The 27,731-nt window shown below is 34.3% G+C and overlaps 3 protein-coding genes across 4 annotated transcripts; 2 read left to right on the top strand and 1 right to left on the bottom strand.

Annotated features, from left to right (window-relative positions):
- Positions 1–701: 701 nt before the first annotated feature.
- On the top strand, positions 702–2,363 carry LOC106665456 (eukaryotic translation initiation factor 3 subunit K). The gene is made up of 4 exons (XM_014391870.2): positions 702–964; positions 1,080–1,296; positions 1,359–1,578; positions 2,140–2,363. The coding sequence occupies exons 1-4, from the start codon at positions 912–914 to the stop codon at positions 2,301–2,303; spliced, it is 654 nt and encodes a 217-aa protein (XP_014247356.1). The 5' UTR covers positions 702–911; the 3' UTR covers positions 2,304–2,363.
- A 1,959-nt stretch (positions 2,364–4,322) lies between these two features.
- Positions 4,323–7,575, top strand: LOC106665504 (TATA-box-binding protein). 2 transcript variants are annotated; one of them, XM_014391958.2, is made up of 6 exons: positions 4,323–4,779; positions 4,910–5,037; positions 5,094–5,337; positions 7,015–7,118; positions 7,191–7,285; positions 7,346–7,575. In XM_014391958.2, the coding sequence occupies exons 1-6, from the start codon at positions 4,537–4,539 to the stop codon at positions 7,420–7,422; spliced, it is 891 nt and encodes a 296-aa protein (XP_014247444.1). In that variant the 5' UTR covers positions 4,323–4,536; the 3' UTR covers positions 7,423–7,575. The 2 variants fall into 2 exon arrangements, with proteins under 2 accessions (XP_014247444.1, XP_014247445.1); XM_014391959.2 differs by lacking the exon at positions 7,015–7,118.
- A 1-nt stretch (position 7,576) lies between these two features.
- On the bottom strand, positions 7,577–27,722 carry LOC106665503. The gene is made up of 29 exons (XM_014391957.2): positions 27,057–27,722; positions 25,196–25,358; positions 25,000–25,139; positions 24,784–24,947; positions 24,595–24,725; positions 24,270–24,420; positions 24,022–24,209; positions 23,721–23,963; positions 23,532–23,660; positions 23,191–23,391; positions 22,857–23,136; positions 22,723–22,795; positions 22,326–22,472; positions 21,988–22,255; positions 21,765–21,931; positions 21,489–21,707; positions 21,319–21,426; positions 18,277–18,481; positions 18,036–18,218; positions 17,785–17,979; positions 17,477–17,724; positions 17,156–17,399; positions 14,790–14,958; positions 14,557–14,731; positions 14,337–14,475; positions 14,074–14,273; positions 13,797–14,013; positions 13,603–13,737; positions 7,577–8,464 (listed from the first exon to the last, which is right to left on the bottom strand). Exons 1-29 carry the CDS (start codon positions 27,518–27,520, stop codon positions 7,655–7,657), a joined length of 6,156 nt encoding a protein of 2,051 aa, XP_014247443.1. The 5' UTR covers positions 27,521–27,722; the 3' UTR covers positions 7,577–7,654.
- Positions 27,723–27,731: the final 9 nt, after the last annotated feature.

The raw sequence follows: 27,731 nt of genomic DNA, 5'->3' as shown, positions 1-27,731 counted from the left end.
GAATTGCCTTGCCGAAGTGGCTGTACCTTCTGGGCTAACACTTCAAATTCATCGGTTTTTCCTGACAGAGTCGATACGTTTCTGTGTCAACCTTGCCCATCTTCTTTAGATGGTTGTTCAGAGGACAGGGCCGGTTTATAGGCGTATAATTTTCCTCAAATACTGCCTGTTGATGGAGAGGTTCCTTTGCCTTATTTTAGATATTAAATCTCTCATACCAAGTGCTGTTGTCCAGTGCTTGAGATGTTCTTTCTCAAGCTATTTTTCCAGTTCCAACTTGAGCACACACTCGGCTTGGTTTTGGTTCTAGTCCCAATGGTGAGAGGGTTGCCCATTTTTTGGCTATTTGGTCAGCCCGTTCATTTCCTTCTATACCTACCAAGAACCCACTTTAAGATAACCATTTCGTGTTTTTCTAAGATAATTAGGCATACACACATCCCGATAATATATCTTCATTTACATCTTGCCTAATACCTGGTGCTTTTGTCGAGTGATTGATTTTTTTTTCTCAAGCTATATAGCCATCTCTATGAATATTTTTTAAAAGTTTAAGAGTCTATAACCTTGTAAATTAAAATTAGTTTAGATCTGTAATTATTATTAATATTTTATTTATTTATTTTTAATATTAAGTTTATGCAGTTCACCAGGTATATGACATTCAATGACGTCATATATCATTATCATAGACACGTTTTTTAAAACATAAATATACCAAATTACGAAATTAAAAACACTTATAATTATTATTTCCAAATGTTATGTAATTTTAATTTACTTATTTTACATAAATTTACTTTATCTTATGTTAACTTCCATGTTAGCGTGTTTGTCATATAACCTCCCTACTTTGGTGTTTGTGCGAAGCACGTTTTTATAGAACTCTGGTGTTTCTGATAGTGTACGAGATGGCTGAGACTATGAGGCGGACGGTCAATATGATGTTGCAGGGGATTGAAAGGTATTTTTTGATTAAATATGATGCTGGATCTGGAAGCTTTATGTGTTCTGTCTGGTTTGATATGTTGAACTTTTTTTTTGTTTTAAGAGCAAACTTGAAACTATTAAACTTACAGGTACAATCCATTGAACCTGCAGACGTTTGAACGTTACGTTGAAATCCAGTCTCAGGAGAACGCGTACCATTTGGAGGCGAATCTCGCTGTGCTCAAGTTATATCAGATAAACCAGAATTTCAATATTGAAATAATCTGCCACATATTGTTGAAGGCGCTGACCAACCTGCCGCACACAGATTTCATCCTTTGCAAATATCTTTTAAACAAATCACTCGTAAGTTGTACCGTGTCATGTAGAATAAACCTAAATAAACTGGTTTTCTGCCTGTATTTCAGTGTAACACGTCTCCTATTAAGGAAATCATCGAATTGGCCGACCTTTTGGAATGCTGCGAATTCCAGAAATTCTGGATCAAGGCGAGATCGATGGACGAGCTCTGCTCGAGGATCGTCGGCTTCCATGACTCGATCAGGAAATTCGTCTGTCATGTCGTTGGGATCACATTCCAGACGATAAACAAAAATCTTTTAGTACAACTCCTTGGAGGCGTAGATGGTAAAAACCTTTATTTTTTAATAATTATAAGATGATTATTTAGAAATCGTGAGATGCGGTCTGGTGTGATGTAGGTTTCCGGAAAAAATTTCTTTATCGTGCCAATGTTTCAATCTTTATTGAGATCATCTTCAGATCCTGGGATTTACAAACATTGTTTAAATTTAACAAAAACATGTAGGATGTGGAAAAAAGTGAATTTATACAATGCAAAAAAATATTTTTTTTATATAATAATAAAAAGTAAAAAATATTTTTACTCACTTTGAGGTAGTAGAAATACTTTGATTGAATATAAAAAAATATTATTTTGCATTGTATAAATTCACTTTTTTTCCACATCCTACATGTTTTTGTTAAATCTAAACAATGTTTGTAAATCCCAGGCACTGAAGATAATCTTAATAAAGATGGAAATGTTAGCACGATAAAGAAATTTTTTTTCGGAAACCTACATTACACCAGACTGCATCTCAAGATTTCTGATCATCGACTAACCACACAAAAATAATTATAAGTAACAAATTCCCGATTGTAACAGACCATCCATGACAATTTCAGATACGACGTTTCAATTGAAACAGTGGGTCCAGAAGTACGGCTGGAAAGAAATTGATGGCAATATGATCTTCATAGCCAACCAGGATGAAAACATCAAAACTAAAAATATTACCGAAAAGATTGATTTTGAAACCGTTTCCGGGATTATGGCTGCTTGCAATTAATTGATTCTGTTTGTATTAAACATTTTGTAAATTATGAATAAAATACAATTTCTACTAAAAAAAAAACTGGTTTTTAATTGTTACAGGTTTCTCCCTTTAATAACATATTCATTGTGACAACTCCATTAAGTAATTTATTTTGCCTTAATTAGCACTTTTGTTCGTTTGAAGGAATTTATGGTGACAGACCTTTTTTAAGTCTGTTTGGTAATGCCTAATGGTTACTTGAGACCCTATGGTTTGTTTATCACTTTTCCTTCTCATGATAATTTGGCCTGCAATCATGGACTTAGACAATTTTCTACGATCGGCCAGTGAATTAGAACTCATGGCTGTGTACTATCTAGATGAAATAAGATCCCTATGACTACCGATTCATGGCTTGGAGATAAAAATATAATCACAAAGTAACATCGGATGTTCATTTGTCGTTTAAAAAAATCCATTTGTAAAAATACAGGCTTTAAGGTCATTGTGATGGATTAACACAGGTCAGGTGTAAATCGTTGAGAATCCAAATAAAGTTATTTACATATGTATAAAAATCCAAAAGAGATGGCCAATTATGCGAGTACATTAGGATCCAAGCAAAACTACTCAGCGATGAAGGAAAAGAATTAGCTTTGCTTCTGACAGCTTGCAAGGCAATGAAGAGACTGTCATCCAGTAGACTACAACAGATGTATCCCTAAATAAAAAACACATTTTTGAAGAAAATGGATAAAAAGTAGAATCTTGTATGTATTAGTTCAAAACAAGGAGAAGAAACGAGAAAATTTGTTCTGTAGCTAACTGAAACAATCAAATATATACACATATTTGGTCTTGCAACATCGCCAGCTGGCGTATGTGGTAGTTACTGTTCAGTATCATCCTTCATTTTTAAACAAGATCATTTAGCACGATCTGGTCATGCCAATGAATTCTCTTTGTCAAAAACATAAACATTGCACTTATTTTTTTTTTTTTTTAACTTACTTCAAATTAAATTTGTGTCATCGTAACATTATGTAATTTGCTTTATTTTATTTTAAAAATTACATTTTAAAACATTTCTGCCTGCCAGGAAAAGTTGAGATTGACCATCTAATCATACACAATGAAAAATTAAAGATCTTTATGTACATTTCAAATTATGCGTTCATATTATTTTTAACTCAAAAGCCAAATTAGAACTTCATAACATTGTCATTACTTAAATAAAACTTATATATGTTTGAAATCAAGCCTTGATATTATTTTTAACTAATAAAGCAAAAATAAAACATTAATAACACTGTCCTAACCTTAAGTCATTCACATGGAACTCAAGTTGTAATGCAAATTCCAAAATATGTGTATGTGTAAAACACATGATTTTCATACTCAATGAAAAATTAAAGATTTTTATATACATTTGAAATCATGCCTTGATATTATTTTTAACTCATAAAACCAAAACAAACAGTTGATGACACTGTCCTAACCTTGAGTCATTCACATGGAACTCAAGTTGTAATGCAAATTGCAAGATATGTGTATGTGTAAAACATGATTTTCATACACAATGAAAAATTGATGATCTTTATATATATTTGAAATCAAGCCTTGATATTATTTTTAACTAATAAAGCGAAAATAAAACATTGATAACACTGTCCTAACCGTAATTTATTCATTTGGAACTCAAGTTGTAATGCAAAAACATACATGATTTTCATACACAATGAAAAATTAAAGATCTGTATATAAATTTGAAATTATACCTTGATATTATTTGTTACTAACAAAAAAGCAAAAATAAAAAATTGATATAATTGTCATTACTTAAATCATTCACATGGAGCTCAAGTTGTTCAACTAATCTAAGATATGTGTATATATAAAACATACATGATTTTCATATACAATTGCAAAATTAAAAATTGCTGTAATTAAGATCTGTTTACTTACTAAAAAAATGAAAATGAAATTTTTTTGTTACTTACACAGCCAAGGTGAAACAGTGGTGACAGTGACAAAACGCAATTTTTTCATACGGAACTTAATTTCAAATGGAGGTACTCAAGATTTGTATATACTGCTGCTAACGCTCCATGCGAAAGTAAGTGGAAGTGGAAAAAGCTCGGAGGAGGTTCTGTTTTATCGATGCTTACCGCTTCTCAACTCGAGCTTGCAAGTTCGTTCGGCTTTTTGGAAACTCGTCGCGAGCCGAGGATTTTCTCAACTGGCGCGTTTGCGAACCTGAACGAGCATGGATCACATGTTGCCCAGCCCGGGGTTCAGCATCCCCAGCATAGGCACGCCTTTGCACCAGCCGGAGGAGGACCAGCAGATCCTGCCGACTGCACAGGCTCAGCAGCAGCAGAGTTCGCAGCAGGCTCCGCTCCAGATGCCTCCACTCTTGCCAATACAGTCCAACCTTACCTCTGCACACAAGTCGATGAGCAACTATGGGTTCACCACTCCGCAGAGCCTTATGCAGCCGCAAACCCCTGTTGGTATTCTAGTAATGTTACAATTTAAACATTAAGCAGTTATATATTTTCACAAATTTTTGGCCTCTTTCTAAATTTTGCCTCCATTGTGTGTTAGCATCTTAGTTAAAATAACATTTCATATTTCAGCAAACATTGATGTCCCCTATGATACACAATTTGGACCAACCACCTAGCATTATCAATCCAACGACCCCCGGACCGATGACGCCTATGACACCAACTTCATCGGAGCCAGGGATCACCCCTCAATTACAGTAAGTCCTGTTAAAACTGTGACGCATCTACAGTCTGTAATATTTTTTCATCTCAGGAATATAGTCTCAACTGTCAACCTTGGCTGCAAGCTCGACCTGAAGAAGATCGCTTTGCACGCGAGAAACGCAGAGTACAATCCAAAACGTTTTGCGGCAGTAATTATAAGAATTCGAGAGCCGAGGACGACAGCTTTGATTTTCAGCTCGGGCAAAATGGTCTGCACGGGTGCAAAGAGTGAGGACGATTCGAGACTAGCAGCGAGAAAATATGCCAGGATTATCCAAAAACTTGGATTTCAGGTAATGGTACCTTGAATAATATCCAGAAAGCATAACTTGATTTAGGCTGCTCTTAATTCTCACGTTGGAACTGACTGTATCCAAATGTTGTTCGTCGGTGTTTGATCAACATCGAAACTTTCCCAAACTAGTGTATGCAATAAGATCTCATACTGGAACCGACCTAACATGTTTACTAAGTGTGTGGTGATTAATGACCGTTAATCGATATTTATTTAGAAATCGTGAGACCAGACCATATCTCACGATTTCTAAATAAAAAACATTGACTAAGGTTTTTGACAAGTGATCAATATCTCATCCTTTTTCGATGGAGCAGGCTTTCAAATGGCCTTTGAAGTTTTAACTGTTCCACCGGTTTGCAGTAAAAATCCACAAACTGTTTTGCATCCATAAGCACCATTTNGTATATTCGCACCATTTTACAGGAAAATCGATGAACTGGTTTGCATCTGTTTGCACCATTTTGCAGGAAAATCCATGAACTGGTTTGCACCCATTCGCACCATTTTACAGGAATATCCATGAATTGGTTTGCGTATATTCACACCATTTTGCAGGAAAATCCATGAAATGGTGTGCATCTGTTCACACCATTTTGCAGTAATAAATCCATGAACTGGTTTGCATCCGTTTGCACCATTTTGCAGTAATAAATCCATGAACTGGTTTGCATCCGTTTGCACCATTTTGCAGGAAAATCCATGAACTGGTTTGCATATATTCACACCATTTTACAGGAATATCCATGAATTGGTTTGCGTATATTCACACCATTTTGCAGGTAATCCCATCAATTGGTTTGTGTAAATTTGCATCATTTTACAGCAATAATTCACAAACTGGTTTGAGTACATGAGCTCCGTATTGCAGGCAAATCCACGAACTAGTTTGCATATGTTCACACCATTTTGCAGGAAAATCCATGAATCGGTTTGCGTATATTCGCACCATTTTACAGGAAAATCCATGAATTATTTTGCGTATATAAGCACCTTTTTGCAGTAAAAATCCATGAAATGGCGGGCAACCGTTTGCGCCATTTTGCAGTAATAAATCTACAACCTGGTTTGCGTACATCACACCATTTTGAGGGAACATTCACAAACTGGTTTGCATCTATTCACTCCTGTTTTGCATTGAAATCCCAAAATATTTTATGTCCATTTGCATCGTTTTGTAGTAGAAATATACAAACTATCTTGTCGTTCACTTCTTGCACCATAATGCATTAATTCTGAGAAATAAGACACGCTTGATATATGAGGGCTTACTTATCAATAAGTATTTGGGTTGTCCATCAATTTCATTTTCATCAAATTTCAAGCGCGAATTTGCACTTTCGCTGATTTCTATTCTCATCGGATTGAGGCCTTAGTGAATTTTTTATGGGAATTCATTTGGATTTCTTGTGAGTAGCCATAATCATAGAAAAAGCAATTCTTTTAATTCAAAATTTATGTTTAAAATATCTAAAAGAACGTTTATAAAATCATTCCAACCACAGAAAAGAACGTGAGAGCTCACATTGGAGAGCGATGTCTGCATTCATTGGAAATAGTCAGTTCTAGCGTGAGACCATCATTGTCCATTTTTCATCTTAACATAGGCCAATGCCTCAAAATTTAGACCTTTATAATAAACTGAAAATATTAATACAAGGTTTGATATTTTCAGGCTAAATTCCTTGATTTTAAAGTACAGAATATGGTCGGAAGTTGCGATGTTAAATTCCCAATTAGATTAGAAGGTCTTGTTTTAACGCACGGGCAGTTCAGCAGGTATGAAATGCTTTCATGTCTTTTACTTCAAAATTTATCGCATTTATGCTAATGATAAAATGTTAATTGCAGTTACGAACCGGAATTGTTTCCCGGATTGATTTACAGGATGGTAAAGCCGAGGATAGTTTTGTTAATATTCGTTTCAGGAAAAGTGGTACTAACAGGTAAAATTGTCAAATAGGCTTAAAAATTCTGTTTTGTTTATTTAAGTTTTTTTTCTGCAGGAGCAAAGGTCTGCCGAGAGATCTATGAGGCATTTGATAACATTTACCCCATACTGAAAAGTTTCAAGAAACAATAGTTTAAAAAAATTCTTTTGTTTTGTTTTTGAAAAAAGTTATAAAAACAATTGTAAGTCTATTCTTGTTAGTTCAAGACTGCTGTATATATTTTTTAATCATTGTACTTATACATATTTATATTTTTGTCTAATAAAGAAAATTGTATATATGTTTTTTTCTGTTTTTTAATTTGTTATTCTACATATGTACATTGAAATAGCACTCAGTTTCTTTTTTTACACATTTTGTCAGTTAATTTTCTGAATCTGACTGTGATTGTTCAGGGGCAGTGGAATTTTCATCTTCTACCTGGTAAGGCGTGATTGCTTGTTCGAAAGATCCTTGCATTTCAGATTCAGGCTCGTAAGTTGAAATGGTCGCTTCTTCTTGTTCGCCTTCTTGCTCTGGACTCTCCTTAATAAAAGTTTGCCCTTCGTTCTCTTCAACGACTTCCTCATTTTCACTCGTTACAGCTTCTTCTAATGAAATTTCGTCTTCTTCACCTTGAGATTGGAACAGGTCTTCCTGGCTTTGAGGCAGCATGCGTAAGAACGGATTTGAATCTACGGAGGCATATTCTTTTTTTAAATAGTCTGTCAATCCTGAGTCCTCGATGTCAGGCTTTGAGGGTAAAACGCCTCTTATGGCGTCTTTGATAATTTCAATGGCAAACTGGCTCGGGCTTAATTCTTCTTCCCTGCTTTCCGGAATAGTGACAGATTCTTCGCTGAAAGCTTCTTCCAAATCTTCTTCTTGATATTGTTGATACTCTTCCGTCGGCGTTTCTGTTCCAGTTACAGAAGGTATTGCCTTTCTTACCAGATCTGAGATAATATTTCGCATCGCGGTTTCAGTAGAAATGGAGCTTGTGGTTTCTTTTGCTGGGTAAAGTGTCTTTTCTGTTTTGGATAAGAGATGTGGCTTCTGTTTAAACTTCAGTGCGCTGATTTGGTTCAAGAGATATTCTTTATACTTCATTTGACAAACAACTTCTTTTTCTAATTGTTTCAAATAGCTTTCCAAGTCCAAACGCTTGAGGTTATTTCTTATTTGTAGCTCTTTCTGAAATGCACAATGATAAAATATTTATTTTCACTTGTATGAAATTGTTTTTAACATTTATTCTAGAATAAGACAAAAAGTAAACTAAATTCCTGAGTATAAAGGTCTAAAATGTAAACTGTACAAAGACAATTGTTCCATTCACCAGGAAAAAGTAGAACAATCTTAGTTCTAACCTAAGACTAACTAGCAAAACCATCTAGGTCTTTTCTACACATGTCTCAGACCAAGAAATTAGCCATTACAAACGTTTCCAAAGGTTAGCGTGGAATGCTCACGTTAAGACAGCGTTAAAACCCGGGTTTGCCTATTCCCCATGGAAGAACTTAAGACTCAAGTCTAAAATGACCCATAATTGCTTATGCATGTTAAGTAGTCAAAACAAAGAAAGCAAATTCCACAAAAATCGAAAGAATCACATGCCTCAGCATCAGGTTAAAATCACCCAGTTGTAGTGGAATGTATACACAAGTGCCACCCTTAGTTTCATTTTGGTTGAGATGAAGAGAGCCAAAGGTTGTGGGTTCAAATCCTGCTTGTGACACTAGCTTTTTCATCTTCACATAGACATGAGACGAGTAAAAACACCCCAATGTGAGAAAGAAGTCCTACTTTACAGAAAGGAATCAAAAGCTATAACTGGCATATATAGGGTGATTCGCTACAAAAGCACACAAAAAAATTCACTGTGTTTATTGTCTCGTGTCTATGTGTTTTGTTTCATGTTTACATTGAATTTTTGTGTGAGCTTTTAAAAGTTTGTTTTTACAACTTCTGGATAGTTGTTTTTTTCTTTTTTTTATATTTTTAGTGTAGTTTGCCCCATTTTTCTGTTTTGGTTACTTGCCATGTTTATTGTATTTTCTGTGTTTTGCTGATATTTACATAGATTTTTTTTTCGTGCTTTTTTTATAAGGTTAAAGGTGGTTTTTACAAATTCTGGATTGTTGTCCTTTTTTCAATATATTTTTAGTGTAGATATTTTATCCAATTTTTCTGCTTTGGTTGTTCACTAAGCAAATTGTCTCTTTTCTGTGTTTTGTTTGATGTTTACATTGAATTCTCCTTTTTTGTTGGGCTTTTTTATTAGGTTAAAGTTCGTTTACACAACTTCTGGATTGTTGGTATTTTTTTCTTTTTTATATTTTTAGTGTAGTTTGCCCCATTTTTCTGCTTCGGTTGTTCACCATGTTATTGTCTCTTTTCTATCTGTTATGTTTGATGTTTACATTGAATTCTATTTTTTGGGCATTTTTATTAGGTTAAAGTTGGTTTTTACAATTTCTGGATTGTTGTCCTTTTTCAATATATTTTTGGTGTGGATATTTTATTCAGTTTTTCTGCTTTGGTTGCTCATTAAATGTATTATCTTTTTTCTATGTGTTCTGATTGATGTTTACATTGAATTCTCTTTTTTGGGCATTTTTATTAGGTTAAAGTTGGTTTTTACAATTTCTGGATTGTTGTCCTTTTTTCAATATTTTTTTAGTGTAGATATTTTATTCAATTTTTCTGATTTGGTTGCTCTCTAAATATATTGTCTCTTTTCTATGTATTCTGATTAATGTTTACACTGAATATTCTTTTTTGGGCATTTTTGTTAGGTTAAAGTTGGTTTTTATAATTTCTGGATTCTTGTCCTTTTTTCAATATATTTTTAGTGTAGATATTGTATTAAATTTTTCTGCTTTGGCTGCTCACTAAATGTATTGTCTCTTTTCTATGTGTTTTGATTGATGTATACATTGAAATTTTTTGTTTACACAACTTCTGGATTGTTCTTTTGTTTTCTTATTGCTACTTTTAGTGTAAATATTTGGCCCAATTTTTCTACTTTAGTTGTTCAATATGTTTATTGCCTGTTTTATATGTGATTTGTTTCGTTTTTCTTTCTTTTTGTGCTTTTTATTAAGTTAAAGTTGGAAATAAATTTTTCACAAAATGCTGATTTGCTACTATTTACTAGATTTAACCCCATTCCTCATTTTTCACACCTCACCACTTTTTTCCCCATTTAGCCTACAATTTCTGCATTTTGGTTCGATGTAATTTAAAAAAAAAGTTATACCACTAGAAAGCTTATTAAACAAAGAAGTCGGTATGAAATTCGCCTAGCCAATTTTTTACAACGGCGTTGCAAATTTAATTTTTTCACACATTTTAAATTTAGCAGTTTTTCGAAATATTTAGTATTTTTTTACCAAAAATTAAATTGAAAGTTCCTGAAAGGGTGCCTTTTTAAAAAGAATTGCTTTTTTTGGATATAAAATAGTTCAAGAGCTATGAGTAGATTTATGACAAAAACTATAGAAAATTGAGAATCGGACCATGGTCCATATAACTTTTTTGTCGTATTTGAGATGATGAACTTTGTCACATGAGTAGTGAATCATACAAGGCATTCTCCAGTTAAATATCACCTTAAAAAATTAGGACTATCAACAAATGACCGATGTTATGCCTAGAAGAGACAAATCCTATGCAACTTGATCCCACCATGTACACCTTTCAAGCCAAACTTCCAGCCAAGAAGGATACACGAAATAAATAATAAACATCTAAAGACACTTCAAGCCGAGATCAACTCAAAACTAGTCTAGAACTGCCTAAATTCCTAAAAAATTGGATCTACAAATAGCCAAACGCTAAAGTGGGTCTCAGGTCATGAGGGAATTATAATGGGGCAGCAGACATCCTTGATAAAAAGAGGAAACGAAGGCAAAAACTATAGCTGCATTAAAAGTGAATTAGAATCTTGGGTAACTTACTCGAAAAAACAAACCAACGGAAAAAGAATTCCTACTTAATATAAAGGAATTAAAAACTCTAACTGGCATATTTGTAGGAGGTGCACCAGTTAAATATCACCTAGGACATACGATACCCCTGAGAATAATTCTTTACTTCATAAAAAGAAAGAAAAATGAAACAAATCACATATAAAACAGGCAATAAACATATTAAACAACCAAAGTAGAAAAATTAGGCCAAATATCTACACTAAAAATAGAAATAAGAAAACAAAAGAACAATCCAGAATTTGTGTAAACAAAAAAATTCAATGTAAACATCAATCAAAACACATAGAAAAGAGACAATACATTTAGTGAGCAACCAAAACAGAAAAATTTAATAAAATATCTACACTAAAAATATATTGAAAAAGGTCAAGAATCCTGAAATTATAAAAACCAACTTTAACCTAATAAAAATGCCCAAAAAAGAATATTCAGTGTAAACATCAATCAGAATACATAGAAAAGAGACAATACATTTAGAGAGCAACTAAATCAGAAAAATTGAATAAAATATCTACACTACAAATATATTGAAAAAGGACAACAATCCAGAAATTATAAAAATTAACTTTAACCTAATAAAAATGCCCAAAAAAGAATATTCAATGTAAACATCAATCAGAATACATAGAAAAGAGATAATACATATAATGAACAACCAAAGCAGAAAAACTGAATAAAATATCCACACTAAAAATATATTGAAAAAGGACAACAATTCAGAAATTGTAAAAACCAACTTTAACCTAATAAAAATGCCCAAAAAAGATAATTCGATGTAAACATCAAACAAAACAGATAAAAAGAGTCAATAAACATGGCGAACAACTGAAGCAGAAAAATGGGGCAAACTACACTAAAAATATAAAAAAGAAAAAAAAACAATCCACAATGTGTAAACTAACTTTAACCTAATAAAAAAGCCCAACAAAAAAGGAGAATTCAATGTAAACATCAAACAAAACACAGAAAAGAAACAATTTGCTTAGTGAACAACCAAAGCAGAAAAACTGAATAAAATATCCACACTAAAAATATATTGAAAAAGGAGAACAATTCAGAAATTGTACAAACCAACGTTAACCTAATAAAAATGCCCAAAAAAGAGAATTCAATGTAAATATCAAACAAAACAGATAGAAAAGAGACAATACATATAATGAACAACCAAAGCAGAAAAACTGAATAAAATATCCACACTAATAAACATGGCGAACAACCGAAGCAGAAAAATGGGGCAAACTACACTAAAAATATAAAAAAGAAAAAAATACCAACAATCCAGAAATTGTGTAAGCCAACTTTAAGCTAATAAAAAAGCCCAACAAAAAAGAAGAATTCAATGTTAACATCAAACAAAACACAGAAAAGAGACAATTTGCTTAGTGAACAACCAAAGCAGAAAAATTGGATAAAATACCTACACTAAAAATATATTGAAAAAAGGACAACAATCCAGAATTTGTAAAAACCACCTTTAACCTTATAAAAAAATAACGAAAAAAAACTCTATGTAAATATCAGCCAAACACAGAAAATACAATAAACATAGCAAGCAACCAAAACAGAAAAATCGGGCAAACTACATTAAAAATATAAAAAAAGAACAACTATCCAGAAGTTGTAAAAACAAACTTTAACCTACTATAAAAGCTCCCACAAAAATTCAATGTAAACATCAAACAAAACACATAGACACTAGACAATAAACACAGTGAATGACCAAATTACATTGAATTTTTTGTGTGCTTTTGTAGCGATTCACCCTATATATGCCAGTTATAGTTTTTGATTCCTTTCTGTAAAGTAGGACTTCTTTCTCGCATAGGGATGTTTTTACTTGCCTCTTGTCTGGTTTACGCTCCCAGTATTTGTTGTGTTCTTAAGTTACCCAAGAGACTCCAGATTACTTTTAATGTGGCTGTAGTTTATTCCTCTTTGTTTTTTTAAAGCATATCTGCTCGTGCAGTTCTTTCATGACATTGGAAGATCCCAGGTTTTTAAGTTTTACTTCATAAAAGAAGCAAATATCTTCTAGGATATCTAGCAGAGATCGGCACTGTAGATGAGATCAGCACAGTAGATGAAAGTTTTAAAGTCTTCAGGAGGGCATCCAACATTGGGTGATGCCATTTTACAAGATTATTTTTTACATTATTCCCAATTAAAAATACCATGTGGTATGTCAGGATTCGAACCTTCGAAAATAAGAGTTCGATGCCCTGACCACTCAGCCACTATGGTCCCATGGAACAAGACTATCTTCCATACTATCCTTTTTTTGATATTGCAGTGTGCAGGTGGCACCAAAATTGATAATAAAAATCATATAGTTCTTACTTGGGTCTGTTGCATGTTTAATATGCATGAAGTGATTTTATTTCTTTCCTCTTGAATGGAGAACAGCTCGTGATACTGGTTGGTCTGCCGTTTCTTCACTTCTAACAATAGGTTCTGTCGTTTTTTGATCGATGACTAAAAAAAAAAAAAAGTTATACCTAAGTACAAAAATTAAATTTTGCTGTGTAATTTACATCTTTCAGATAATTTCTGGTGCGATCGACCACGGTTGTATTTTGATTTGCTTCTAGTATAATCCAGTTTGTTATCACTTCCTCAAGATGGTTCATGTTGATGTGCATCCCAAACTTTTTCCTCATCTCTTCTTTTTTCTCATTTTTCAAATCATGACATTGGCTCTTCATGTATTCGATGTCTTTTCTCAGCCGGACGATGTGATCTTTGCATTTTCTAGACGTACAAAATTAAGATTACAATTTTTCCTTTAGCAACTCATTTCCCGACGCTTACTCCTTCCCCTTGTTGAACATTTGTGTTTCCTTTTCCAAAAGTTCAGCCTTATTTATCAACCTTCTAATCGTATTGGCGCTTACAAGCACGCACTGGCTTAGAGGCGGAAAAATCTGAGAGTATTTGTTGTAATGCTGAATTTGTGATGGCTTTAAAATAACAACTTTCCATATTTTGTTACAGGCATCTTGCTTGCATTTCTTTATAAGAAAGAAATCCAGATAAAAATTGTAAATTTATGTAAATTTTTTTTTTTAATTTACCAAAAAACTATCCATTTGTGAGTTAAATATCGCAAGAATTGTTTCGACCATTAGTAGTTTTTTTCTAAGTGTTTCCAAGTCTTTGGTGCATTGTTGATTTTGAGAGCGAGCTTCATTGATTTTTGCCTCTTCTACGTGCCTAATTGTACAAAGATTCATTAAATTTTTAAAAATTTAACAAATATCGAGAGGAAAAATCAGTTTAGAATATTAACATTACCTTTCAGCACGAAATTTGAACATTTTTTCAAAAATCTCATGATCGCAGTCGTCAGGGCGGATCTTCTCGTCGAACAGATATGCACCCCCGATGGTCACCTGAAGATCATCTCCCTCTGCATCATCGTCAAAATCTTCCTCCATTGAACTAGAAGACGTTGAGTCATCATCATCATCTAGAAAATGTGCATTTAAAATTTTCAATATACTAACTGATTGAAATAGAAATAATACTTCGTTTTTTAGGAGGCTTATATTTCTTTTTAAACACGCGAGTGAGATGTTTGACATATTTATTGTCTTTTACCACCTCAAGAAATTGATTTGTAATAGTATTCGAAATTGCCAAGCATTTTTCGATAACACTGTTATTTTCGTTGATTTTCTTCCTCCTTACACTCATCTGAAATGTGAAATTTTTTGGTATCTCGTTTATTTATGTTTGACTTGATTAATATCAGCCTTCAAAATTATAATTTTATGTTTAAAAAAACCCAGCATAAGGACAGTTGAAGTAAGGGGCATTGGTAGTCCTAGAGGAGCTTATCTCCCAAGGGGAAAAGTTAATGATTTAACTTTATTTATTAAATGGTTCCCTGGTCTCTGATAGACATGCTGTTGCTTATGGAGTGGGTTTTCTGTTTTTTTATTGGCCATACAGATCTTCCTAAATCTATGGGACAACTACCTAACTTCAGAATGTGTGATTTTTTTTCTCCGTATCTTTGGCCCTAAAAATAATGACTAAAATGAGGGTTTAAGTACTCTATTATCTGGAGTCTTCAGGATGAATCCAAAGACTGAACTGTCCTTAAAATTAGGTGAATATGCTACAGTTTTCCAGTCTGATCAGCGATTGAACACTGCACTAGGGAAATAAACACACTAGAGAATACATTCCCAGAAGATAGCTTCTGACAGTCAGGCAGCACTTAAGGCAGCCTCATGCGAGGTGAAGGCAAGGAGAATTTGGAAGTGGAGGTCCTGGAAGTCAGCGACAACAATGACCTGACCCTGGCATGGGTCCCTGGGCATTCTCGCATAGAAGCAATGAAAAGTTGGCCAAAAATAGAACTCTCTCCCGAACCCTACTGTTGCCTTGCCACAAAAGAGGATGAATCTTAAAATGAGTACAAATTTTGTGGAATAATACCCCAGGCATGAAAAGATTCAAAGTAGGACCATCTGCAAAATTTACATAGGAATTACTTGAAGGCAACCGCAACCGAACCAGGAATATAGTTAAACTGCTGACAGAGTACTGGCGTCTAAGAAGGCACATGCACTGACAAAAGAAACACTGTACCGATACTGTGAGGAAGATGAGAGACAACAGAACACATTTTATGTGTTTGATTCTTGATTCTTACAACTAGGAGAGGAAAAGCCGCAAGCAAGATCCTACACCAAGGAGCTGTTGGCAACGCTATGGAAAGTTAATTAACAACCTGAAACTGGCCAGTGAGTTATAAAAAAATAGAGGAGCAAGATTCACGTGAGGTGCAGAAGGCCTTGTGGCCACCTCTTTTAACTCTGCACCTAACCGTACTCTACTTCCTGCTATAGCTGCATGAGAATGAACTTTCCTGTAATTTCTTGAGTTTAAATATGGTAATGGCCCATTTAATTCTACTGGGGGTAAAAAGTATAAAGGCTTATTGAATTTTTGATATTCTAGTGTTCTCACACCCAGAAAGTGAAGCTATTAGGAGTGTAACTCGCATATATCTTTAGTGTCATATTTAGGTTATTTGTGGATGTTCTTTGGATGTAAGTTTCTGTGTTTTTGCCAGAATTTTGGTCAGGTCTGTTTTGTTTGTGTAAGAAATGCATTATATTCAGTTTTAAGAAATATATCCCCTTCATCTTATCAACCCAGGTAGCCCCTGCCATTCAGGACATAGAGGTATAGTGAAAATGGACTTGTTGGGTAAAAAGAAGTTATAATTCTCTAGGTTCCAAACCCTTCTGTGACCTAGCACCTTGCTACAATAAAAGGATACATGCCTGCCTAAGAAGGCACATGCACCGGATTGGAGTACTGACAAAATAACAATGTGCAGATACTGCCAGGAAGCACTCTATGTTTTTGTGAGGGTTTATAGGTGTAAATTCTTGCAATTAGAAGAGGAAAGCCATAAGGTACTACACCAAGGAGCCACTGGTATATGGAAGCTGATTAACAGCCAAGGCAAGCTAGTTATAAAAAAAGAGGAGCTGTGGCCTTTTCATTCCTACACTGAAACCACAATTTTTTCAAGCATAATGAAATTTAACAATTAAGTTTACAAAGAATATCAACACAAGCTAAATCCTCCAATTATTCATACCTTTTATTAGGTTTCGTGGTCCAAATAAATAAATTCTTTTCAATTAATTAAGGTTTTGGTTGAGATAAAAAAGTCAGTGTCACGAGCGGGATTCGAACCCACAACCTTCGGCTAAATACACCGCTGCTCTAACCACTTGAGCCATCGTGACCTCGATCCACTCGAACACTAACTTCCCATCTCAACCCCACCTTTTGAATTTTCCCTCCTTTTTGCCATTTTTCATACCCCTGATTTTAAACAAAAAAATTATTTACTGGGATATCATACCTGTAACAAAGTGATATGTTTTATTTTAATCATATCACTCAATTTTGTCTTGACGTTGACTTCTAATGCACTAAATCCCCTTGTTATTTCAAGTTCTTGAATTAAATAATACAGTTCTAATTTTCTTTTTATAATATGTTTTTCATATTCTATCCTTTCATATGAAAGATTTTTTAAAGCCTTGTCATACTCGTCAATTCTGTTCATTAGATTTATGGATTTAGTGTTTACTCTCTCTCGAAATCTATTCAAAATAAATAAAATAAAAAATGTTTCAATGTAACGCTTTTAACCCAGTAAAGTTTTGAGTAAGAAATTCACCTCATGATGCGCCTGTGAATCAGATCTGCTCTCCAAGGGTGGATCGGGAATATCGTCGCTAAAGACATGTGGTCTTCGTACGACATTACGCCAGGCAGCCAAGTGTAAGTTACATATTTACTCATATTTTCTGTCTCTTCGAAAATTTCATGAAAGTTATGATCACCGTACAAATCTTTTCGTTCCTCCTCCCACTCCTGAGGGATCGGAGGTAGAGGGTCGTCAAGAATGCAATGAGGTGGCGTGTTCTAAAAGTACATTAGTTCGAAACTAAATTTCAAGCTTAAAAAAAAACAAATAAACTCTACCATAAAAAGCTTTTCAGGAAATTCTAGCTCAGTGTTGAAGTTCGGAGTCCTTGGTAAAATTATATCATCCATACGGCATTCCTCCGACATGTAATCAATTTCACCTTTTAAAATTTGGAACTCGCGTAAAATATTAAACTTATCAGTTCTCAATTTCCTGAGTTTTGAGTTGAACTCCAATTTAATTTCATGGAGCTGAAATATTTAATAAATTAATTAACTTCTGTATTTTTGAAGTATAAAAAACTCACATTTCTCCTGGTCTTTATGACCCGCCAGTACTGTTCATAGAGTGTTAGTCTGTGTTCTTTCGGTGTTCTATAATCGGGATTTAATTTTAACTTGAATTCCGCATTTCCTGGATGACCTCCCAGATTGGGAATAAAATAAGCCTTCTTGCAGTTTTTCTTTTTCAATTCATTTAATTCGCTAATCTAAAAACCAATCGTTTTTCTTTCACGGTTTAAACACAAAAATTAAATTAGGGCATACATGCTCGTGGATATTTCTTCTTTCTCTTCTCGACTCTGTTATTCTTTTTAAAAGTTGCAAGTTTGCCCTGGATATTTTACCACTTTCAAATAGCTTCTGACCTGCTTTATCAATCACTTTCAGCATATCTACACCTCGCTTTTTGGGCTTTTTCGCCTTTTTCTGAATTTTTTTTGCCAGATCCTTTAACTTTTTGGCGACGGTTCTTAAAAATTAAAAAACTTTTGTGACACAAATAAAGAAAAATGCAATTTTGCAAACTCTTAACAATTATTTGACCTTTCTCAAAAAGCTCACATTTTTAGTTTTAAGTGAACTTTTGGTTATTAAATACTGAAAAACTTGGAACAAAATTTATATTTGTTTGAGTGTGTTTTAAATATGCAAATCCAAACTGTATGGAAGCATTTCCTCGTGATTTGAACTTATTGTACTGATTACTCATTTAAATAAGCTCAAATCTGCATGTGCATACACGCATTTACAGAGTTGAGTCTAAACTTCTTGCAGTCCACCATCAAGTCCAGTTTTTGTTATTTACATAAAAATCACCCACCGTGGATATCAGCAGTTTGGGTTCAGACCTCTTATCTGTCCTGCAATTGGGGTTGGGCTGAGTGTCGGTCTGTTCAGCACCCAATGCCTAGATCCTACATCTAAACCCATCTCACTCAAATAGGGTGGTAGAGTACTCAATATCCTACACACATTGCATAACTAACCTAATTGAGGGTCAATGTGTCTCACAATACACATTCACTTTAATAAATATATTCACTCTCAACATGCTAGGGACACAAAACTATCGTTACTATAATAAAACAACCCTGTTTCCTCCAAAACAGGAGACTTAGAAACTGGTCACAAGTTTGGCTCCAAGTGCTGTCAACAATCAGGTCATTTCAGAACCCAACGTCTCCCACTCAAACCCTCACTCTTAAATACATTCTTTCCTCTTTACATGCCATTCAGAGGAGAACAACACCACCACTTTATACTTACTATATAATTAACTTATATTGAGGTTAAGCTGTCATTGCCCCTCTCACACAACACATTCACGCCAATAAATACAGTCACTCTCAACATACACACTAGGAATACAAAACTATCATATATTCAATAAAACATCCTGGCTTTGAAAAATCCCTGTATAAAAAAAGAATCACCGACCCAGATTCAAAGTTCAAGCACAATTTTCAAATCAGGTGGCATTACTATGTGCTCTCTATATGGAGCCATGGAATTGCACCCTTTAATTAGGTGGGACACATCAAGGCTACCTTTTTTTAACATGCTAGATACTCAAGCTGTTACGCCCTGACGTTCACCTCCCGATTTTGGGACTTTGGGACTTCCGGTCAAAATCTTCGACGTTAGGGGGTCAGAATTTTTTTTAAAATTTAATTTAATTTTTTATTTTATAGTATATTTTATTTTTATTTTTTTATTTTTTTGTAAGGGGTACCTCTAACGTGGCAGGGACCATTGCCAACCTAGGAGAGAAGGACGGAAGCCTTGGAAGCCCAGAAGGGTTGGACACCTGGATCGGCAACTGAGACGGCGGAGGCCGGGCGAACACGGCGGCGGACTGGTGGGGGCGGAAGGCAGAAAGCAGGTGGAAGCAGGCAACGCGAGCGAACGGTGAGAGAGGAGACAAAAAAAAGGAGAAAAACCGGAGGAACGAGGGATATCCTTTTTCTTTAAGGAACAGGACTCGCCTCCGGGCAGGAGCTAGGAGGACAGACATCGAGACGAGGAGCTCCGGAGAAGTCCAACGTGTGGAAACAGTTAATTTTTTTTGTTTTTGTGTTTAAACCAATAGAAAGTTTTTTTTTATTTATTTCTTTTTTTAATAAACATCCTATTTATTTTAAATCATATTGAGTACAAGAAAACTCGGAAAAAAATATTAAAAAATAATAACATGTTATTCTAAATTGTAAATAAATGCATTGATTTCCACAAAATTGTGTACACAGACGAATACACACATATTACTTTTGATTCTAGCTATATATTTATATTTTTTTAGTATAAATTTTATTAACAGAAAAAGTTATTTTTAAATTGTACCACATGAAATGAAAATGAAAAAAATTTTGACCAATGATTATCACTAAAGTAGCAAAACCTTTGATTGGTACAAAGTAGAGAAGCATTTTTTTTTTTTTTTTTTTTGTAATTTACAATAGAGACCTTGTCCTCCTGATTTTTTCCCCTCATGTGAATTTGTAATCTTAAGCAAATTCAATGAGGGTAAAGTCCAAAATGTTAAAGGTGTGACTAGCGAAATGCTCAAGAGAACACAATTTGTTGAAATTTTTTTAGTACAAAAGAAAAAAAACTATCGCCACTTATTTCTCTCTCAATCTATTCTGCTGCCCCCTGCTGCTCCAGTGCGTGGATTTTTTTTCCTATGGATTCACTATTTTCCCTGGACCAAATAGTGTGGCGCCCAACTGTAGTATTGGTTCCCCGAGAATCCCCCCTTCTCCACTGAGCGTCAGTCCGCGAGTTGGAGATAACTAGGAAGTACTACCAAAGGTAACAAGGCTTTATCCCAAAAGTAAGTGTATCTCACATGGCCTATTTTTAAACGGATGAAGACGACCTGTTTTCTACCAGTCATGTACTCTGAGGGCCTACTTTTGACTCTGATCTAGCCCACCAACAGACTGATTTGCTTTTAATCATGATTTTTATTGCATTTTTAACGACAGGGGGCCAGATGGTTAAGTCAAAAGTTGAGACATCCCAGCCTTAGCTGCCTCGTCCTTTTTGTTGCCCTTGTAACCCAGATAACCCGTACAGAAACCACCATCCACCCATACAGATAACCTATACAATCTGAGAAGCTGAGATAGTACCTCTTCAACAAGAGCAATAACTGTGCTAAGAGAATAGGTGCAGGGTAGGTAAGCAGAGCCACCATCATCTTGAATCACCTCAAGCATGTCCAAATCACATATAATTACAATCATGAAGTACACGGTGCACATCATATCCTCATCAGTCAAAAAGGCATCATAGAAATATTACCTGTCTCGTCTTGCCTGATCATCCAAATACCCTTTGGTTCTCCTCTCAGCTTCTATAAATTCTGGTGTTAGCTTTACCTCTCGGAAAGTACAGACTGACACCGGCGTTCTTTAAGTAAGAGACATATTATTATTTTGATTATTACTTTGTCATTAAAATTATTTTACTACCTTATTCCAAATTGGTAAATAGGGAATGATTTTATAGGTTTGATACAAGCGTCGTACATTTTGTTCCTTAAAACTTTTGCTTTTTGAAATTCAAATTCATGCTTCTTCTTGAAATCGTCGATCTCTTGGTTGTACTTTTCTATGATTGCTTGATCAACATGGTGGTTGATGATGAATGTATCTTTTGACAACCGCTTTGACTCAGGTAGTTTCTTATTTCTGAAAAAATAAATAAATAAAATTATGTATTTATTTTAGGAATACACCAAACCCTGCCTTTCAATTAATTCTTCATATTTATCAGCGAGTTCATTGATTTTTTCTTTCATCTCCATCTTGATTGTTTCTGCCATTAATTTCTTCTTTTCCTCTCTTAATGTAGCTTTGTGCTCCTCAAGAGATGGCTCGTTGGGATTTATTATCCCAGATATACCGAAAGTCGGCTAAAAATGACAAAATTGAATATCCACACTGCACAAATTTAATCGAAAGAACTCACCAACTGTCCGATCCCTGGTAATTTTTTCTTTTCGACTTTCTGCTCAATCGGGAGGTTGAAGACGTAGGAGAATATCCCACCGTCAGTTCCACAAGAGTATGCAACCGAGTTGTCACAAGAGACAGCGAGATGTGTTATTCTGTGCCCGGTCGTCACATGCATTCCAATCTCTAAATAATCCGACAAGTTGGCCAGGTCAGATTGGTGTGCTTTGACCAAACGAATGCAACCGTTGCTCATACCCATTAATAAATACCTGTTATTAAGTCTGTTAACAAGAATTTTACCATTTGACCCTGCTACCCTTTATATCTGTTATAATATATTTAAATTATTACATGCTGATACAAGTTTGTATAGCGGTTGTGCGGTCTGTCCCTGGAATATCGAGTACACGGTTCGGCCATGTTTCACCAATCTTATATTCATAAAAAAAACCTCCATCGTATCCATCTGGCGATATCCATATATATTTATCTACATATCTATATGAAAGGTAAGATTTAAAAACATAGCAATTTAACAATTATTCTATTTTATTTATTTATTTTTAGTTTGATTCTGATTATTTTTTAGTCTGTCAGAGGTATTTTGCTGTTATATTCTGATGCCTCACCCTGCTTATATCCTTAATCCAGGATGATCAGAAAAAATGCAAACACCAAGAGGGAATTTCACAAAACAATTATCAATAAAGAGTAATAATTCAATAATATAAACAAATAGAATACAAACTTTGCAAAATTAATTCGAGTATTTCCCACAGGTACAAAGATGGCTGGCAAATCTTCGTATTTTTCAGTATCAGCTATAAAAACAAAAGATTAATTTAATAAGTTTTCAAAAAAAAAAAAATATATATTTTGTACCTAGGAATGCTTCTTGGTCAATAGCAAAGCCTGGATTTGCTTCAAGAAGTTTTGCTAGTTCTTCCTTTCTCTTTTCCAGTTTTTCATCTTGCCTTTTCTTTATTCCTTCCCGTACGAGATTCCTTAAAATACAACCTTTAACACTTCTGAAAAAAGTCGTTTTGTATTTGATTTTCAGTTGGTACGTGTCCCTTTCTCTAGTGTCGTGAAGTATTTTATCAGGAACTTGAACTTCAGACACTGTCCCGACAGACGTGCTTACGAGGAAAATGAACACATTCTGAAGAGTATTTAAGCTATTACAACCAGTAAAAAAGCACTAGAGAATGATTACCTTAGCTCTTTTCAACTCAATATGAGTGACTGGACCCGGCATTTTTACAAAACCCAACGGCATCAACTGGCAAAAATTATAATAAGGAAGGACTTTATAAATAAACACATTGCCATCAACACTGCCAGAAAGGACATGATGGTGGCCATATTTTGTTTTCGAGACCAAACATGAAATTGATCTTTTATGAGGTTTGAGAGCCTGAAAAATTGAAAAACCTTCATTGATTTTGTAATAATTGAAAGAAATGTCTGTTTAACAATTGAATCAAATAAACTTTAACAATGTCATAATTTTTTTATCTATTGTTTATTTAGTCTTGAAGCAAAAATAATGTTTACCTGTATGACATGAATGTATTCCATAATTTTTTCTTCAACGTTAAATTCTTTTGCCTTGATACATATGACAATGACTCTTATCGTTCCATCAGCGAATCCAAGTATAAGCACACTCGCAGTTGGATCAATCTATTGATATGTTTAATTGTAAAAAAAATTGACAGTAAACTTTTTTTTAAATCCTCTCACCTCTAATGGCAGCCAAAGCAGAGCTGTTCCTTTGAGTGAGAAAGTTTTGGAAAATACGATCTTCCTTTTTTCATTGTTGTGGATAAGCAGTTTGCCGTCGATTCCCAATGTGGCTAGATAATGGCCTACGGGGGAGGTCGCTAAACCGACGATCGGTCCAGCGTGCGTTTCCAGAATTTTGGACCAGGGATCTGCATTGGCACTCAACGATAAATCAATCATCCAAATCCCACCTTTTTTGTCCTTAAAAAAAAAAAAAAAAAAATCAACAATAGCCTTTAACATCCACAGGTTTTAATACCTGTAAGAAAAAATGGTGGATATCTTCAACGCCAACCCTTGGTAGAAGTTGAACCGGGCAAGCGGTTTTTCCGTCAGCATCTATTATTTCTCTTTCGAACGAAGGTTGCATTTGAAACGGCTTGTTATTTGGAGGCCACGCGTTCAACATTTTTTCATAATCCCAAACTCGTATTTTACCATCCATGCCTGTAAATAAATATTCAAATGAAAATGAAATAATAAGAACATTGTTACAGCGTTATTTACCTGCTGTAAAGACATGATTTTCTTTCGGGTCGTAGTGGAAAAAAGTTATTATCCCATCATGTGCCGGTTGCATTTCCCTTCTCGATATTTCAAATTTTACAGTCGTGCCGTCCCAGAAGAACATATTGCCCCAAGGGCAATTTGAAAAAGCCTGGAACAAACGTCACTTAAAATATTTTAAACGGTCTTACTTAAATTCTTCAAAAGATCAAAAGATTTTTTTGAAACTTTTTAATGAGTGTTTATTGAATCTGTCTTATAAGATGTAAATATGATAAAACTATTTTTTTTTTTTAATTTAGGGTTTTATAGTGGCATTAACAACCTTATTGTCCTTGTTTATTATGAACGTGGAAATATCGCAGATGTCTGCAGGGCCAAATTTACCATAAGCACCTTTTATTTTCATTCCTGTGAATGTAGTTTCTATTTTCCAGAACTTCAGATGATTCAGACCTGGAAAATAAATAGCTTAAATTAAATTTATAATTTAAATATTTGTCTTTGAACTTACCACAACAGAGGAGAATACTATTTTCCAACGGGGAAAATGCTGTTTTATAAACCCGTTGATTATTCGCTTTGACACTAAGGTAAACCTGTTGTTCTTTCCATTTCCATATTGTAAGTAGATAGTCAGGCTCGCTCGACTGTGATACCATAAGTTCACCACAGGCGCTGTAATTTAGATCAATTTAAGTCGTACAAATTTATTATAAACATGTTTTACCTGAAATCTAGGCCAGCAAAGGAATGTTTAGCTCCTCCTCTGAGTACAGATATTATACAAAAATCTGGCCAAGTGTAGCACACGATATCTGGAAAGTTTCCCTTTTCTGCGACTGCTATCTCATAGCTGACTGGGTTTTTCTATAAGAAAAATGTGTAAATCCTAAGAAAAAAAAAAAATTGTCGGAATTCCTTACAGCTATAAAAGATATTCCATCTTTGCCAGAAGACCTTCTAAACGACATTTCTTTTGTATAAGGGTTCAACATGTGGATTATATGTCCGCAATGGTACAAAAGCGTCTTTTTATCAGCGACACAAAGATTGAGACCGTTCACACAGTCATAACTGTAAGAGTGTCTTTACACCATTAAGGAGAAGAATTTAATTGTTTTATTAAAAAACTGCTAATACATTTTTTCTCTCAGCAAATTTTCAAATAATATATCTGTTCAATTTCACTACTTTAACATTGAGTACAATTAAAAATTTGATTGCTCTTTAAAATCCAAAAAATTCTAATATAATTTTGCCTTATTAAAAAAAATTATAAAGAGTAGTTTAATCAGAAAATATGCTATTTGTTTTACAAATTTGTTTTGTGTCGGAATCTCTGAGACCTTTTTCAAAATTGTTTCAACTGCTTGACAACCTTATTCCCAAATGGCGTAAGAAAAAAAGGAGAATTGAACTGCTTGTTTAGTTGAGAATTTGTTCAACATGCAATTTTAAACATGAATTTAATTTCATTAAAGGTGGCCAGTGTGGGCTGAAGGAAGTCACTTAAACGGCCCAGAAGTACTGTTTCTTTGCCAGTGCTTAATTTAATAGGGAAGAGGTGTTCATCATTTTTAAAAAAATTCTAAGCTCCTGGCATTTCTGAAGATTTCTGCTGTATTTATGTCGAGTAGTTTTCACACTTTTGGTTCTTTTCTCCCTTTAGGGACACATATATCACCCGGAAATAGGCGATTTCTGTTTCAGAACGTTTTCCTTAAAGGGATCATTATTGTTAATAATAAAATTTGTTTTATCACAAATCCCACTACTCAAAACAATCCTGTTTCATTAAGACCTCCATGTAAAACGAACACCCAAAGCATTTTACGATGTCTCTTCCATGCTTCATGCTGGAAATCTGATTGAAAAAGTTTCTGGCTCATGTTACAAAAAGATCTGGGAAAATAGGCTGAACGAACAGAATGAACAATAAACTGAAAGAAATTAAAGAGAGCTTAAAACATGGCGAATATCCCATAAGGAGGAAACAGTCTTGGCATGACTAAGAATAGGACAATGTAGGCTTACTCATTTATTCAAGGAAGTTCCTTCGATCCAAAGCTGTCATGAACTGCTAACAGTTACATCCTAACTGAAATTTTTCAATTTGAGCTGGAGAGCCATTTGCGGTGTATTTTTTGGTTTAAATCGGGTTGCAGAATAAAGAACGCCACTTAAATAAAGGTGGTGGTTGACGATGACGGCGACTTGAAGGATATGGCGTTACTGACAAATCCCAAGCCATCTGTGATCGTTTTGTTCAATATGTAAATTGTTTAAGTTTGGAGGAATGCCTTATTGTCGCCCTGCATTTAAGGCAGATTATGACTCATAAAAAATATAAAACCCGCCTTTAGTTTATGTGTGCTAAAAAAAAAAATCATAGAAGAAGACAAATGCCCATAAACGCATAAAATTATGGTGAACTCTTGAAAGACAGTAAATTAATAGATGACTAAATGTACAAAGTTTATTATAATTAAATGTAGAATAAGCTAAAAAAAAGATTTCAGAATTTATCTAATTAAATAAAATAGAGCTTAGCTTAGCGGTTTACTATTCTATTAATTTCAGTACTGAATAAGTTTCCTAATGAATAATTTTGATTGATTGAAACTACTTTTTAATTTAAAAAATTGTTTTAAAAACGCTCCATGTGATAAACACATTTGAGCAAAAAAAAAAAAAAAAAACAATTGAGAAAATTTCTATAATGAATCAAAATTTAAAATTATTTAAATGTTTTCTAACATTAAATTATTTTTAAAAAAAGGATACTGAAGTTCCAATGAATCAAGTTGCATAATTTTTCCGTTCACTTTTGGCTTATAAATGAAATCATCCAGATTTTGAAGATGTCGTTCTTCATCGTAAAACTCATTTTTCTTTCCGTCCTTTCTTAGATGGCCCTTTTTGCCAGGCGTCAGGGTTTTGCTACTTGAATTTAATGGTTCTGAAGTGCTGCCGGCCGACATGACTTCCAATTCCTCTGCCTCTTGTTCTCCTTCAGTCGACTGGGCACTTTTACTGGATACGCTTCGTTGCGGTGAAAAGAAGTCGTAATTAGCATAGTGGTCGTCGTAGTCCTGCATAGCGTCCAGCATCGTCTGCGGTTTCGGGTTAGAAGGCTTTGACGGCTCGGACTTGTTCCCTTCTTGGCTTTCATTTTGCAATATGGCCTCTCCTGGCTTGGCATCATCATCATCATCGTCTCTCTCCGGGGTGAATTCCATCTCAGACATTGGAAAGTTTTAAGAAGATGCTATGAAATTCAAAATGCTTGGATGTGAACTAAAATTGAAAATCTGGAACTTGATCTTCAGCAACTGCTAACAAATTCAATGGATTCTGAGGATTTTTTTTTTCCTACGTACTACCTTAGCCTATTAAAAATGTTTTTGTTAAAACTAAATGTAAAAAAGCTACAATAAACTATCTCCTATTTTAACATAT

The sequence above is a fragment of the Cimex lectularius genome, unplaced genomic scaffold (genome assembly GCF_000648675.2).
Source record: "Cimex lectularius strain Harlan isolate CLEC.00 unplaced genomic scaffold, Clec_2.1 scaffold296, whole genome shotgun sequence".
NCBI classification, from domain to species: Eukaryota; Metazoa; Arthropoda; class Insecta; order Hemiptera; family Cimicidae; genus Cimex; species Cimex lectularius.
The sequence above is the reverse complement of the archived record's forward strand: the minus strand, read 5'-3'. Positions and strand labels throughout refer to the sequence as shown.